The 15,346-nt window shown below is 29.9% G+C and overlaps 1 protein-coding gene across 3 annotated transcripts in view; it reads left to right on the forward strand.

Annotated features, from left to right (window-relative positions):
• Nucleotides 1–15,346, forward strand: part of LOC118197547 (vacuolar protein sorting-associated protein 33B-like) — a 77,785-nt gene that overhangs the window by 36,904 nt on the left and 25,535 nt on the right. For all 3 annotated transcript variants that reach the window (XR_015041133.1, XR_004759620.2, XM_035369074.2), the window contains exons 9-11: nt 6,275–6,348; nt 8,541–8,624; nt 13,874–13,964. Coding sequence is in view for 1 of the 3 variants with exons in the window: in XM_035369074.2 (XP_035224965.1) it covers nt 6,275–6,348; nt 8,541–8,624; nt 13,874–13,964 (249 nt within the window). In the remaining 2 variants the exon portion in view is untranslated. The remainder of the gene's footprint in view (nt 1–6,274; nt 6,349–8,540; nt 8,625–13,873; nt 13,965–15,346) is intronic.

Raw genomic sequence — 15,346 nt, forward strand, 5'->3', positions numbered from 1 at the left:
CTAATATGTAAAGGATCTACAAAGCGAAAGTATGTTTCGAAGTCCATTAAACAAAAAGTGGAATTGCTGCAAAAAAAATGGATAAAGGCATATCCTTTGTTTATCTAACCATTCCAAAATCTGTTTATCAATTTCACGCTGCTCTGCAGCGGGGGGACTCCGTGGCGCGCAATGAATTGGAAGTTGATCTGTCAGCACTATCCTTATCTTCAGGGCAGATGTTTTTATTTTATTTGGCTTATAATTCCTTACTAAATGTAGTATTTCATCTTAATGTACTGCATCTTTGATATGATTTAAATCAAATTCCTCGTCATTATAATTCGCTTCCTTCCGACAGCGAAGAAAGTAAAGTAAACAAATAAATATTAAGCTTTTTTTTTTTTTTTTGTAAATTTTGATACCCTTGTTCTTTATTTCATAAATTGCGGTTTCATATTTTTAATTTTATAATTTCTGCATGCCATCTTACCAGATTTAAACTGATGATCTATAATCCGGAAAAATCGATAATTCGGAATCGAAGTCCGGACGAGTCCGGATTAACGACTTTTGACTGTATATATATATATATATATATATATATATATATGTGATGTACCAGCTTTTGTCCGGAATAAATAGATTTGTGAAGAATCATAGGCGTAGTCGTAGCTTAAATTATCAGACGATAAGTTTAAAAAACAGGATCCATTTATTATATTTCAGAGGAAATAGCAATTACAAAAATCTGATCTCCGGAGTAAATAAAAAAGAATTACTAATAACTTTTTGTATGAAGTTTACTGCATCGTGACATTTAAAAAAAACCCTCAGATATTCCTTTGCGAGTCCTTTTATAGCCTCTGGAAAGGCGGAGCTTCCAAGAAATGACGTCAGCCAATCCAGTTCGCTTTAAATATTTCCAGAACATTCTAGAACTGTACGTGTAGAAAAGGCGGGAAGAACAACTTGACTATGGGGCTGTGGATTTAATTCCACGTGCTTTCAAATAAGAGAACGTCTCCATTAAAAATGAAAAGAACATACAGTTAGAATTTTAAGTGTATTCTTGACTATGGAATTTTATTATTACAAATATATATATTATATATATATATAGTTCACTAATACCAGTTGCAATTATTTCTTTGAAATGGAGAAAGTTACTTTACGAATAAATTTCTTGATATTTCTGCAAGAAACTAGTAAATTGCTGAAGAAATAAAAAAATAGTAGTGCATCTAAAGTAATCTTCAATATGAAGAAAAAGTATAAACATGTTAATTTGCTTTCACAGTATATTCAAAATTGGTAATTTTGATATAAATTTTTAGTGTATAAAATATAATTTTAAATGATTTAAAGTCATGGAAATTAAGTGGCATTATATTTTAGCTACTTAAATTCCATGAATGTATTTCAAGTGTGATAACCAGAAATTGTGCTCCATAAGTAATGTGTGAATATGCTTATGAAGCATAATTAAACCATTTTCTCTCTCTGCTCAATTTTATTACAGTATTACAGAACTCCAGTTATCTGGGCTACGTTATGTAATTATTTTAATGAAAGAAAATTTTCTTTTATCTTGCGTTGTGTAACAAAGAGTATGCAATTAAAAAAAATTAAACAGACATATTTAAACAAAAACAACAAGTTTATCTTTATAATCTGAGTTATGTAAAATAAGAAGAGGGGCAAAATCTTTTTTTTTAACCTCAACTTCTTCTGTTAAAATTAACATTATATAATTATATACATATTGTGTCTTATATAATTTTAATTCATATACAGTCAAAAGTCTTTAATCCGGATTCATGGGACTTTGGCGATTCAGGATTATCGGTTTTTCTGAATTATAGATCATCAGTTTAAATCTGGTAAGATGGCATGCAGAAATTATAACATTAAAAATATGAAACGGTAATTTATGAAATAAAAAGCAATTATGATCTAAAGGGTCCACACGCAGAACAGCGTGAAATTGATAAACATATTTCAGAATGATTAGAGAATCAAAGGATATCATATTTTGTTATATCTTACATATATGTATATAAACTCAAAGCATCTACTAAAGTTCAAATTAAATTGGAATCAAAGCGAGGCCATTCCTCAACAATATTAGTAATTGCAACTATGGATAAAAGGTTTAGCATTGTATATAAACATATCAAAATTAAAATAAGAATTCATGAGTTGAACAAACTCGAAAAATAAAAATGCGAAAAGGGAAAAATATACAAAATGATAAAAATATAAAAATCAATCTCCTTTTACTGAAACTTTACTGATTCAGAACTTGTCAGGGGAAAATGAATTAAAGTTTCATAAAAGTCGATTAATATGCTTCGAATACAGGTTTCGTTCTTCTGGTTCATTTGAGATCAAAAACCATAAATTTTCATTTAAGACATGAAAGTTCTTTTAAAACCGAAAAATCGAATCTCAAATGTATCCAGAATTTTCCCTACGCACTTTTGAAACACTTGGGGAAAAGAATAAAACATTACATTGTGCCAAATTGACTACTCAAAAAAACAATAAAAATTTACATTATTTAAATTGACTACTCAAGAAAAAAATTGGTCAAATAACATTATATGTAAATCCAACATTCAAAAACAATTACAAATTGAAGAGCAAAACAAATATATTTCAAATTAGATTGCCATTTAAACAACACTTAAAAATTGGGTAGTCTCCGATTATGCGATCCTAAACTTTTAATATCAAGAAAACAAAAACATTTCAGAAGAGATTTCTATAAATGGTATAAAATCTAATCTGAACTTTAAACAGCTAAAAACTGAAAACCTATTTGAAACAAAATGTGAACTTACTGAATTCTAAAGATGACCATCTTTTTCCAAATTTTTCTTTGCAAAGGAAATTTGAATTCGAGGCTACTCTGGTCATGCAAAGTCAAGATGTTCCGATATGGTGGTGTTTGAACTCTGAACTGCTGCTCTACGACATCCCAAATGTGTTCTATTGGATTAAGATCTGGCAGGTTAGGTGGTTGGGACATAATTTGGAATTCATCTTTATGCTCCTCAAAACAAGCCTTGTGACATGTTGCATTGTCCTGCTGAAAGATTCCATTTCCAGTCGGGAAGACAGATGGCATATAAGGATGCAACTGATCCACAATTATGTTCAGTACCTTTCAAGGTCATGCTGATCAGCAGCTTTCAAAGTCTGTTCTACCACAACTAAGGGTCCAAGAGCAAAATACTGCCACCACCAGCCTGTGTATGACCTGTACAGGGGAATAGTAACTGCTCATCTGGAAGATGGCATAATCTGACATAACCGTCAATGTGATGAAGGAGAAATCATGATTCATCTGTCCAGGCGACTGTCTTCCACTTTATCTATGGTCTAGTCTCAATGTTTCCAGGCCCACTGTAGGCATAGTTGGCAATGACGCTTAGTCAACAGAGGCATATGAGTGGGACATCTGCTGTGCAGTCCACATCCAACGGTGTCCGCTGAACTGTGTGTTCCAAAACACTTCCACTTGGACTTGCATTATATTGGGTTGTCAGCTGAGCCACTATCAGGTGCTAATTTTGCTGTACCAAGTGGGACAATCTTTGACATCCATTTTCCTTGATGCCGCATGGACATCCAACCCCTGGGTGTCTACTGCTGGTTTTACCATCATTTATCCACTTTGCGTAAACACTAATAATGGCAGGGTCGTGAACAACTACTAGTCATGCTGCCTCAGAGGTACTCATTCCAAGTCTTCGGGCCATTACAATCTGTATCAAATTCGCTTAGATCAACTCCTATCACTCACAAAAGTGTAAGTGCAACAAGGATTCCTTAACTTCTACAGCAGCAATTAAATACCATTCCCACTTAATCATGTGCCCTTCACGTCATCCAGATATGTTCTTGAAAAATGTGGGGATGGTCATAATGTTTGGCTTATCAGTGTATATTGTAATTAGTTATAAGTAATGTGCTAGAATACATATTTATTACTGAAAAAATAGAAGGGAAGAATTTTAGAAAGTTTACTTGCATTGGAAAAAGAAAAGAAATAATAAAAATTTTAAATGGGTATTACATAGACATATTTGGAAAGAAAATTACCATTTCATAATGTTTAAAAAGTTTTTGAATTTGAATGATCTATTCAGAGGTGTTTTTTTTTGGTAAATATCAAAGAAGTGTAGGATTTTATTTTAAATATGATATGAGAGAAAAAGGAAGTGAAACAGAATATTCTTATATCTTTGACTTACATCATAACTTGCTTATTTATTGATGTTAGAAATGCATTAGTGGTCTTGGGTTAGGTTACCATCTTTGGCAAATGAACAGAATTTGGCCATTACAGAAAACATAAAGTCTTTAATTTACCTTATTTTCAGTTTTCTGAATAGTCCGTTGTCTAAAAGTTGCCATCCAAAAAAATATATAATCTTTGATTTATTTTCCAAATCATTAATCCATAAATTCTGAACAAACTGAACAATTGAAAAGCAAGATATGCACTTCTTAATGATTTAAATCTTTGTTTTTTAATAGCATAGCTGAGACAATATATATTTAATTAATATATCCATAATGACAATTTTCATGAGCATTTTCAGCAGTGTTAAGAAGTTTTTATCACCTTATATCATGTACTTAATAAAATATTATCTTTTTTTTAAGCTATTTATTTTCAAATTTTGACTTTCAGTGATGTACGTGAAATTTTATTTTTTGCATTAAAATCAAATGATAGTTAAAAATTAAAAGATAAATGCATGTGGATATTCTTTTGAGCATAAGATAAAACATTTCAAAATTTTATTCCTAAATTTTTTTATGCTTTTGGAATGCAGTTTTGAAATGAATAATTTTGAAATGAATAATTTGAATGAATTTTTTGTATTCCTAAAGCATGAAATTTTTTATAGTACAATTTTTAAATATGAAGAGCTAAAAAATCAAGGTTATAATGATATACAGTACAAAGTCCAAGATCCAGTCATCCAATATTTGGAATGATCTAAAATCCAGACCTTAAAGCCACCAACAGAACCTTTTTATAGGAATTTTTTCTATGCTTAACGCATGCACATTTGATTTTTTTCTCCGCAAGAAAACATATGGAGAATCCGGATTCTTAATTTAACTTCAACACTAAATAAAATACCTCATCATCTGCATAGAAACATCGTTGATACAAATACTAATGTTTTATACCGTGCATTTTAAAGGAGTAAATATTTTCCCCGTTATATATCATGCAAATAAAAGAGCATGGATGACACAAACGTTAATGTACGATTGGTTTGAAAATCATTTCAGGCAGGAGACTCAACAAAATTTGAATCCAGTTGGTTTACCTGATGAAGCAAAAATTTACCCGATTACAGATAACTGTTAGGCTCATATTTCACTTAAAGTTTTAATGAATGACAATGTATCCGTGTTATTCTTTCTTCCAAACTATATGTTCATCATTCAGCCTATGGATATCGGAATAGTGTGCACCTTGAAATGCAAATATAAAGTAGCATTTTTAAAATCCATGTTAAATTTCCTGGATAATGGCAAGCCTATTCAAGAATGTTTTAAATATTTTAGCATAAAATATGCTGAGTGGAACATCGCTAGATCGTGGAGTATGCGCCTCCAGATACTTTAAAGAATGCTTGGCATAATTTATCGCCAGCTACCATATTTCATGGGGAAAAGGATAAAGATGACCGCCATGAATTTGAAAGCTTTTGGATATTATGATAGTGAAGAAAGTGACAGAGAGTTTATTGAAAATTCAAAATTATCAATTCACAAGTTATCCGCAATTCTCGAAACAGCAACTACAGGACTTGAACAGTGGAACTTTGCAACTGAACAAGAAATTATGTCTGTCTACAGAATTGAAGAGAAAGTATTATTACAAAAAACGAAGCAACTTAAACAATTTACATTCAAAGAAATGTTTAATAACAAAAACAAATAAATATAAAGTTTTTTTTTTTTTTTTTTTTTTTTTTTTTTTTTTTTTTTTGTTGTTAATTTTGATACCCTTTAGATCATAAATGCTTCAATATTTTATAAATCATGATTTTGTAGTTTTAATTTTATAATTTCTACATGCCATTTTACTAGATTTAAACTGATGATCTAATATTTGAAATTGCCGAAGTCCCAACGAGTCTGGATCTCGGACTTTGGTACTGTATTCATTTCAGATGTATTAAAGCTTATGAAAATATATATTGAAGACTTCTGAAAATATTTTATTCTGAAAAGTAAGGGATAATATTTTTTATCTTAGGTCGTGTGGTATTTCCCCAAGAAGTTTCTGGAAAAGATGAAGCTGTGAAAGTTGTTCTTAATAGCAGTGATTTGGTGAGCTTTAAAATAGTAAAAAACTGAACTATGATATATGTGTAATTATCATCCATGTTTCTAAAATACTTACCATCCTAATACCGTAAATTTTATATGTGCTATTAGTATTATTACATATTATATATATGTAATAATGTCGTTGATGGTGCAAATGTTCAAATTTGCTATAAAAATACTTGAGATGATGATGATGCATTGCAGATGCAGAATGAATAATTTGCAGCTGAAGGTGTTCCTTTTTATTTTAGTTGACCAAACATTTCAATAAATCAACATAAATTGCCTGCAGTATGCAAATGCAAACTTGTTTAAAAACTTTTTTCAAAACTTTAAATTTTGGAAGGTAGTAAGGGGGCGCAGAAAACAAGTGTTTTGTATTCAAGATGTTAGTCCAGAATGAGTTAGTTTCGACTTTGGTATCATTTGATTGGGGGATTATTAGTGCTGTAACATTATTATTTCCCATTTCAGATCACAAAACCATGTACGTCACATTATGTAAAAGTCATACGATTTCTATTAATTTTTAAGTTGGTCTAGTTTAGAGAGTTTACTATTACTACCATATACGTTCGTGTAATGTCCGCACCCCAACTTTACAGATAAAATTTATATTAAAAAAAAGTTACCTGCAAAATGTCCGCACCCCAAAAACCTAAAGAATTTCCTACTTTAAATTATATTTTTTTCACATTGCCTTTTCCCCTTTACTCAATAACATTAGTCAATAAACATCTTTAAAGAAAGAATATGCATTTGTTTTGTCTTTGGTTGGCACCAGGATGGAAAGCAGGCTTTCCTTGCATTCTGGTGCAGCTGTTATTCAGTCATAACATCGGTGCCAGCAATGCACTTTGCAGACACAATAATAAATGGTGCAAACAGGACAAACAGGTATTCACCACACTAGCTTCCAGGAAATACTGTTTTGTAATGAAATTACTTTCCTCTCCTTCCTCTTTGGAAGCATTCGCATATTTCAAGCTTTCTCTTTCATTCATAGTATCATGGAATTCATAGTAGTTAGCAAGTAGCATGCTTGAAATGAGAATATACAGTAGCTTTTAAAATGAAAGTCATAGAATTTGTGCAAGAAAATGGAAAAAGAGCAGCAGCAAGAGTATATAAGGTGGACAAAAAGTGTGTGCGCAATTGGAGTAAACAGCATGATCAACTGGCGGCAATGAACAAAACAAGACGTGTGTTTCGTGGTTCGAAATCTAAGTTTTTGAACTTAAAAAAAAGTGTAGTTATGTATGTTCATGATGTGCATGTTCAAATTTACACAGTAACACGAGAAATGGGCCAAATAAGAGTGCTTACTGAGGCACAAGAAGACATTTCTACATCGCAATTCAAGGCGAGTGAAGGCTGGTTGCGGTGAATGATGAAATGAAATGGATTTTCATACAGTGCATCAGAACAGATTATTTTAAAAAATAATCATTGCAAGATATTAAAAGAACCAACATTTATTTAATTTGTGTAAAAGTAAATATTAAAATTGCAAGTGTTGGTTAATTTGTGCTTCTACGTTGTGCTCCTGTATGAACTAATATGCGCTGAGTGTTGATAACGTAAATAGGATACTTTATATTATATATGTGGATGGGAGAAAGTGAGTTTGTAAATTTTAGGTAGCTATTAGACAACTTTAAATTTGATACTTTTATTACTTAAGCCATTTTCTTCCACTTTAACTTCGCTGTTTGAAATGAAATTTACACCCAAAATTACTCACGTGAAAAAGCGTGACATTTGAACTAATCGTGTAATGTCCGCACCTGCATTTTAGTGATGTAATTTTAGTAAAAAAAAGAGCAGACCTTATGTGAGCGTATACAGTATTTTTAAACGGAAAAAGGTAAAATTAAAATGAAGAGTTAAAGGACTATTGCAAATTAAAGTTAGTGTTTTGATTAAATATTTTTAATGTTGCATATGTATCAATATAATTTAATTTTATGTTAGCTAATTTTTACATTTTATGCAAATTAGAAAAATTCAGGAATAAAATTCATGCTTGTTTTTTTTATCTCTGTCATAAGTGTAAATTGATTTATAGTTAAATGTATATTAAAGTTTTTAGTCACATGTCTTCTTGATTACATTGCTCAATTTTAAGAATGCTGCAGCTTGCATTCAGTTGTGCTGTGAAGTCTATTTACTTATTATTTTTAGTTTTTTAGGTTTTTGAAGAAATAAGAAATTCATATTTTACTAGTGTATTTGGTTTTCTTCGTGATAAAGCAAAACAACTTCAAGCTCAACGTGTAAGAATTTTATCTCACATAATTTATATTTTGTTACATATGATTATGATATTCCTTGAAATTAGATATTGCATTAATATGAATTGTACCTTTCATATATTTTTATTACTTGAATGTGAAAATATTAATACAGTTATATTTAAGTCTATATTTCAAAATAAATGTTGTAACATAAATTAAGCCCCCTTGTATTTTGTCTTAAGTAAGTTAGTTTGAAACTAAGAATGGTTCTGTTACAGATAGAAGATACCGTGTAATTAATATGATCACATAACCTAACAGTTAATTTGAGAAAATAACAGAGTACAGGAAGCAGGAAATGTGAGAACGTGTCTCTCTCAAAAGAAATTAAAGAATAAGCTTTTGCTTAGCTAAGTCATGAAAATACATTGGCCTAATGAAATATATGCTAAATATTTATCATTATTATGTTTTCAAAAAAGTACAAAAGTATTATATGAAGATCAATGTAGGCATTAAAATTAATACAATAAATTTTAAATTGTCTTAGATATCTGCTAGAAATATTTATAACATATATATGTTATATTCTTAAAAATTTCATGTGAATTTTTTAATTTATAACTATAAATTCAGTTTAATTTAGAAATGTTAAATATTTAATGAAATTATATAAGAGTTTTAAAAACGTGAGATTTCAGATTTTTGATAACACCTTAATTGTAGCAGATTTGGTTATTTTCCAAATTCTAGCTGTATTTAGCATTTGTTGCAAGTAATTTGGGATCAGTAAGAAAAGAAAGTTCTGGTGTTTGATTCTAAATCAAAGAATTTGTATTTTCAAAGTATTCAGAAATGAAAAAAAAAATGTGATTTCATGTTGTGTTATTAACTGGCAGCAGAAAGTTCTTCTGTAAATAATTTTTCTGATTAAATAAATATTAATAATTTGCTTCTGTGTATCTAAAATTCAAAGTTTTTGGAATTATTAAAATAAAGAAATTTAAAATATACCTTACAACTCCGACCTTTGATTGAATATATATTGCAAAATGCCTCTCTATTGCTGAAGACATTTTCTAAAAATGTTACCTGACACTCAGTTTAGAGCAGCAGTTCTCAACATGTTTTGCTCCATGCACCCCTTTTATCCATGCAGATCATGCACCCATTTTTTCAGATATAAAAAGTACATATACATTTATTTAGATTATTTTTAAATGCACTATTTATAAATTAAGCATCAAAAAGTATAGAAAATATTGATAAACACCAAAACTTTAATTAAAATTAGCTTTCATGTTTATAAACTAAAACTAAATACTTAACAGCTAAATAAAATTCTGACAGCATCCCCCTGAAATTATAAAATCCTCCTTTGGTGTAGAGCCTTCTGCAGTTATTGTTGAATTTCTTCTAATCATTCAGTGCCTCATTTTCTATGTTCTGTGTTTTTCACCCTGTGATAACACCAGCCTTTACTTCAGCTGGGAATGGAGGACTGTGAAGTAAAAAAAAAATAATAATAATAAGGAAAGTTAGCCTTACCCATAAACAACCACTTTGTGTTTAAATGATAACTGCTGAATGTTCAAAATGGTATAGATGAAGGTATTATCAGAAAGCAAGAGAAATAATTGCCACTTTCATACTTTTCTGTTAGTATTGCCACGGGCTGTGGCTAAGTGCTAATATTGCTATATATAATACCACATGGGGTGCTAAGTGCAAAGTTTGAATGGTAAACTTTTAGTTCACCACTCCAAATTTGCCTCAACAAATTTGTGTTTTCTGCTGGCTACTGGTGTTTGATTCACTTTCATAAATACAGAATTATTGCTCATTTTTTACATTTCAAAATTTTTATTTGAGGGTCCAGTAAATCATTTACTGAGACTGTTTATCTTCATTTTCCATTTCTTGGTCTTTAAACACTTGTCATTCACAGATTAAAATAATTAAATCATTCAAGAATTGCTGATTTGCCCATTCCTTTATTTTTAAATTCTTACTGAGCAGTATTATAGCTTCAGATACATAAAACTTTAATACTTCTGCTTCATTAGCAATAATAATAATAGCAGTTATAATAAAAAAATGCTTTCATTTGCAATAAAATGGTTTGAATCTTGATGAAACTAGCAGAATAATGTGTTGCAGGCCAATTCACATATCTAAAAACTTATGATATTTTTCAGCAAAACCTCTATAAACTCTTAATTTAGAAGTCAAACAACAAAAATCAGCATTATATTTTCAAATTTTCACAGGAATAGTTTTGATGGTTTTACCAAACCATCATCATCAGCTGCAAAAGCACAAATAGGTTCGGTTATGATGGTTCGGTAAAGCCATCGAAATTAGTCCTTTAAAAATATAATGCTGATTTTTGTTGTTTGACTTCTAAATTAATATTTGTTTGGCATGTTATTGTATCTATAAACTACTTTACTCTTAAAAACTGAAGGATTTAAATTATATGTAGACATTTGCTATTTCTTTATAATATGTATGGTTGTATATACTCAAATTAATAATACATTCTTGCTTATAATAAATAACATCTAGTATTTCAATTATATGATGTATGATTTAATTTTTATGCAAAATTGTTTGAACGGCAGTATATGTACATAGGCAGATGAAAATGTTTTTATCCTGTTATACTTCTCATAGAAATAGATAAAGTTTTAATAGTTTATTTTTTGTTGTCATTTCATTGTACCTCTGTGTACTTTTCACATTGTATAATGGCCAAATTTATGTCCCTGAAAATGAAATGTGAAGGTTTTGCATCAAAAATGCTCTAACTATTTTCATGCCATCATAATCTTTAAATCTTTTCCCACAAATGTCGGATTTCAGTTTTGATAACAGATAATAATAAGTTGGACCTAAGCATGAGCTGTAAGGAAGGTGATAAATTCCTTAAACTGACATTGATATTTTTGAACTGATAAAAAAGTCTTTGTGTCCATCTTGTAGAGCAGGGGTAGGCAGACTTTTCCAGCGTACGGGCTACTTCTAATTTTTTTCAAGGTCTTGCGGTCCACCCAGTGGCATTAGTGTGGTGAGCTAAAAAAAAAAGGTCTACAATATTTATTATAGCATACTAATAAATATGGAATGTGTGCTTTAAAACCTACTTAATCCTACCTAAAAAAAAAAAAAAAAAAAAAAAACTTACTCTTTTAAAACGACGTTTAAAGCAAAACTCAAGATACAAACTTAATAATAATAGCCACAAATATAACAATTTCAAATGATGCATTTCTTATCAAACAGTTCAAAATACATTTAAAAAAAGTCATTTTCATCTAAAGTTAATTCTTGTAGTTATAGTTAGTAGAAGACTTAGTCTGCATACTCTCGCCAATCTTGAATATCCCTGTTTATAATTACTATAACTGCTAAACTTGCACTGGATTCTAAATGGTTGTCTGTGAGACAGGAACAATATGTTATCTTAATTATATTCATCTCTGAAAATGTAGATTCACATAGGTAGGTAGAACCAAAAAATGATGTTAAATGAAATGCAACTTTTTTTAAATTAGGATACTTTACTTCATCCATTAAATTCCAAAAGTTATTCTTAGCTTCTAAACTACGTGTTTTTAAAATTTTGTCATTTCTAAAGAGAAAAACTTTGTTTTCCTTAGGAGATAAAGAGAATATATAATTTATACTTTCAGTTATCATGTGCATCCAATGAAGTTACATGTGCCGTCTAAACATTCATCAAATCATTTGATTAAGTAAACATAGTCATGTTGATTATGAAAAGCTGATTCTACAGTCTAGCTGGCGTGGATGTTCCATAAATTTGTTTCTTTTAGTATGCGTGTCTTAGATCTTAGTGAACGTGGTCACCTAAAATGTCTTGGTGGTCGATCATGATCGACTTGATGCCCGCCCTGTTGTAGCATATAAAACTGTTTTTGCAGAATGAACAGAAAATTTTTTAAAGATAAATCCAATCTTGCTTCTGTCTCCTTTAGTTTTAATATCCTATTAATCAATATTTTCCCTTGGACATAAGAAGTATTTTCCGATATCAGTGCTCCCAGTGATCAATCAGTATGAGAATCATGTTCTGTGGATTTTCGATTCATGTAAAATTGTTTTACTCATTCTTTCATTGTAGAATAGGACGAAGACTGATCAGCATACACGTGATCCAGTCATTGCTTTATTTCTTTGAGATTAAGACTACTTTAATTAAAAGTTTTTTCATAGAATGATATATTTAGTTTTAAATATTGCAGAATAAACTAGCATATCACAACAAGAAACAGCCAAAAAGGGAGTGCATAAGATTTCTCTAGGGAAACTTTCAAATTTATTCATTTAGTATTGTTCTTATATGTCTACAAGATGAATTTATTGCCTAACAATTTTTTATATGCGAGACCAAAACTTTTGGATCCATCTATGCATATACTTTATTTACTTGTATATGTCCCCTTTTTTTACTACTTTTACTGTCCAAAAATAGAGAGGGAAATTTTATGTAAATAATTTGATTTTTGAAGAACATATTTACAATAAGAAAATGACGAATAAAAAGCAATCTTGGATAAGCTATAAGTAACTATTGCAATATTATTTCTTTAAAAGTAACATACATTCTAGTAAGAATATATAATAATATTAACATTGCAATATCTAATCAGATATCTTCATTGCTACTTCCCTTTAACTTGAATTTCTTCCATTCTTATTCTTGGCTTTTACTACTTCTTAGGTCTCAAATCATCCATAAATAATTAAAAGGTGATGTGAAAGCAAGATGAATGTGAAACTGACTCAGGGATATCATAGACTGTGATTTCATGTTTGCTATGCTGTGATTGCTTGGTTCTTGTATTAAGCTGACAATAAAATTCAACAGTTTGAAGGGTATGGTTTAGCTTGATATTCGCAAGTAATTTGCAAGGGTTTATCTTTGTCAGTAAGATGAAAACATTATGGGGGCAAATCCATTTTAAAATTTAGGGGAGCTCTCTCTCTCTCTTTTCTATATGAATGCATTGAAGAAGGATAAAACTACCAGAATACCCTTTTTTTTTTTTTTTTTTTTTTTTATTTCAGAACTTGGTGCTAAAAGCTAGGGGAGAAAATATGCAAGGAAATATCAGACATTTTCTGTGAACTTACAATAGTGTATAATATAACTTCTTTTGTGTAAATTGATTTAAACAATTTGTTCAAGACAGTGCATGAAAGAAGAGGAGACTTAAATGTTAGACATTATTTCTGTGTAATTTTTTTTCTGTTAATTATAGGAAATTACAAATATGTCACTTAGTGACATTAAGCAATTCGTAACCAAGGAAATGAAGAGCATTTGTCAACAGCAAACTTCATTATCACTACGTAAGTTTTAACCTTCTTGGTAATGAATTCATAACTTTAGTTTTAAAATAATGCATTAGGAAAAAAAATGTGTAAGATCTTTGTCTCAAATACATTTAATTTATATCTGAAATTAACTTAAAAAAAACTGATAAAAGTCTAGTAATATCAACTAGATTGTGTGTTTGAAGATATAGTTAATATCGCTCGATTTTTATAAAATTCTCCCTCCCCCATTTAGTACTCTTAACGACATGCTTGACATCAGATAACATTTGCACAAATTGTCTTATGTTATGTTTAGTTCTCAAGTTGTTCCATGATATAAAATTTCTGAAGTAGAAATTTGAGTTTGTCATCTAAGCTGCAAAGTCAGAGAAAAAAATAGCTCATAACTAGTAAATGAATAAAACATTCTATCATTTGTTTTAGCATGTTACTGGTAAAATGTGATGATGTTTTCTAGTTAAAATATGTTTAATGAAAGATACATATGCTTATTTCCCCAAAAATAGCACCACATCTTATATTTGTTTAGAATCATTTGTACTGTACAAAGTCCAAGAACTGGAATCATCAAAACTTTGGGAATTCTGGATTTAAGAATTTCCTGGATTCTGCATCATTAATTCAAATCTAGTAGGATGACATATAGAAAATATAAAATGGTTAATTGAGAAGTGATGAAAAAGGAACCAAACATTTTTTGGGGGTGTCAATATTAATGCTTTTATTTTGTGTTATTTAACATTTCTAACAACATAAATAGTTTAATCAGTTTCCTTATTTGTTTTAATACACTGATTGAAAAAATTAAAGAAATAACCATAAGAACGTATTTAAGGTTAACTAAGTGAAGTCCAATGAAATGTTGATTGACAGCTCAGGGTCAGTGTTGTTATGCACTTCAGTGGAATTCACTGGATTACACAGAACCATGTAAATGTTTTGGCCTGTTCTTTTCAGCACATGTAGAATGAAATGCAGAGGTATGCTTCAAATTCTAATTTCAAGAATTCCTGAAGTAACTGAATGAAATTTTCATATGTGGAAGGTGAGACATGTGTCAATGATAAGTTATTTTTCAGATTGTGAGAAATACTGTAAATGTAATTGAGAGAATGGAAGCAAGACACTGGCATAAATCTATAAAGAAGCCTCATGTCAAGAAAGTAGGAATAGTTTAAAGACGCTGATGATGTATGTAGAGCCAGGTCAAGGTTGAAAAACATGCCGCAATAGATTTTATTACTTGAAAAAGAGATATCTGTCACAGACAATTATGCTAATATAAGTAAAAGATTTCAAATAATCTAAGCATTATCATATTTCTTCACTGCATGTGACTGCATTCCTTACTGTGTACGATTATGTTTACTGCAACAATAGTTTATCTCATATGC

Source organism: Stegodyphus dumicola, chromosome 5 (assembly GCF_044657685.1).
Source record: "Stegodyphus dumicola isolate Sdum_Otavi_A_Nest chromosome 5, ASM4465768v1".
NCBI classification, from domain to species: domain Eukaryota; kingdom Metazoa; phylum Arthropoda; class Arachnida; order Araneae; family Eresidae; genus Stegodyphus; species Stegodyphus dumicola.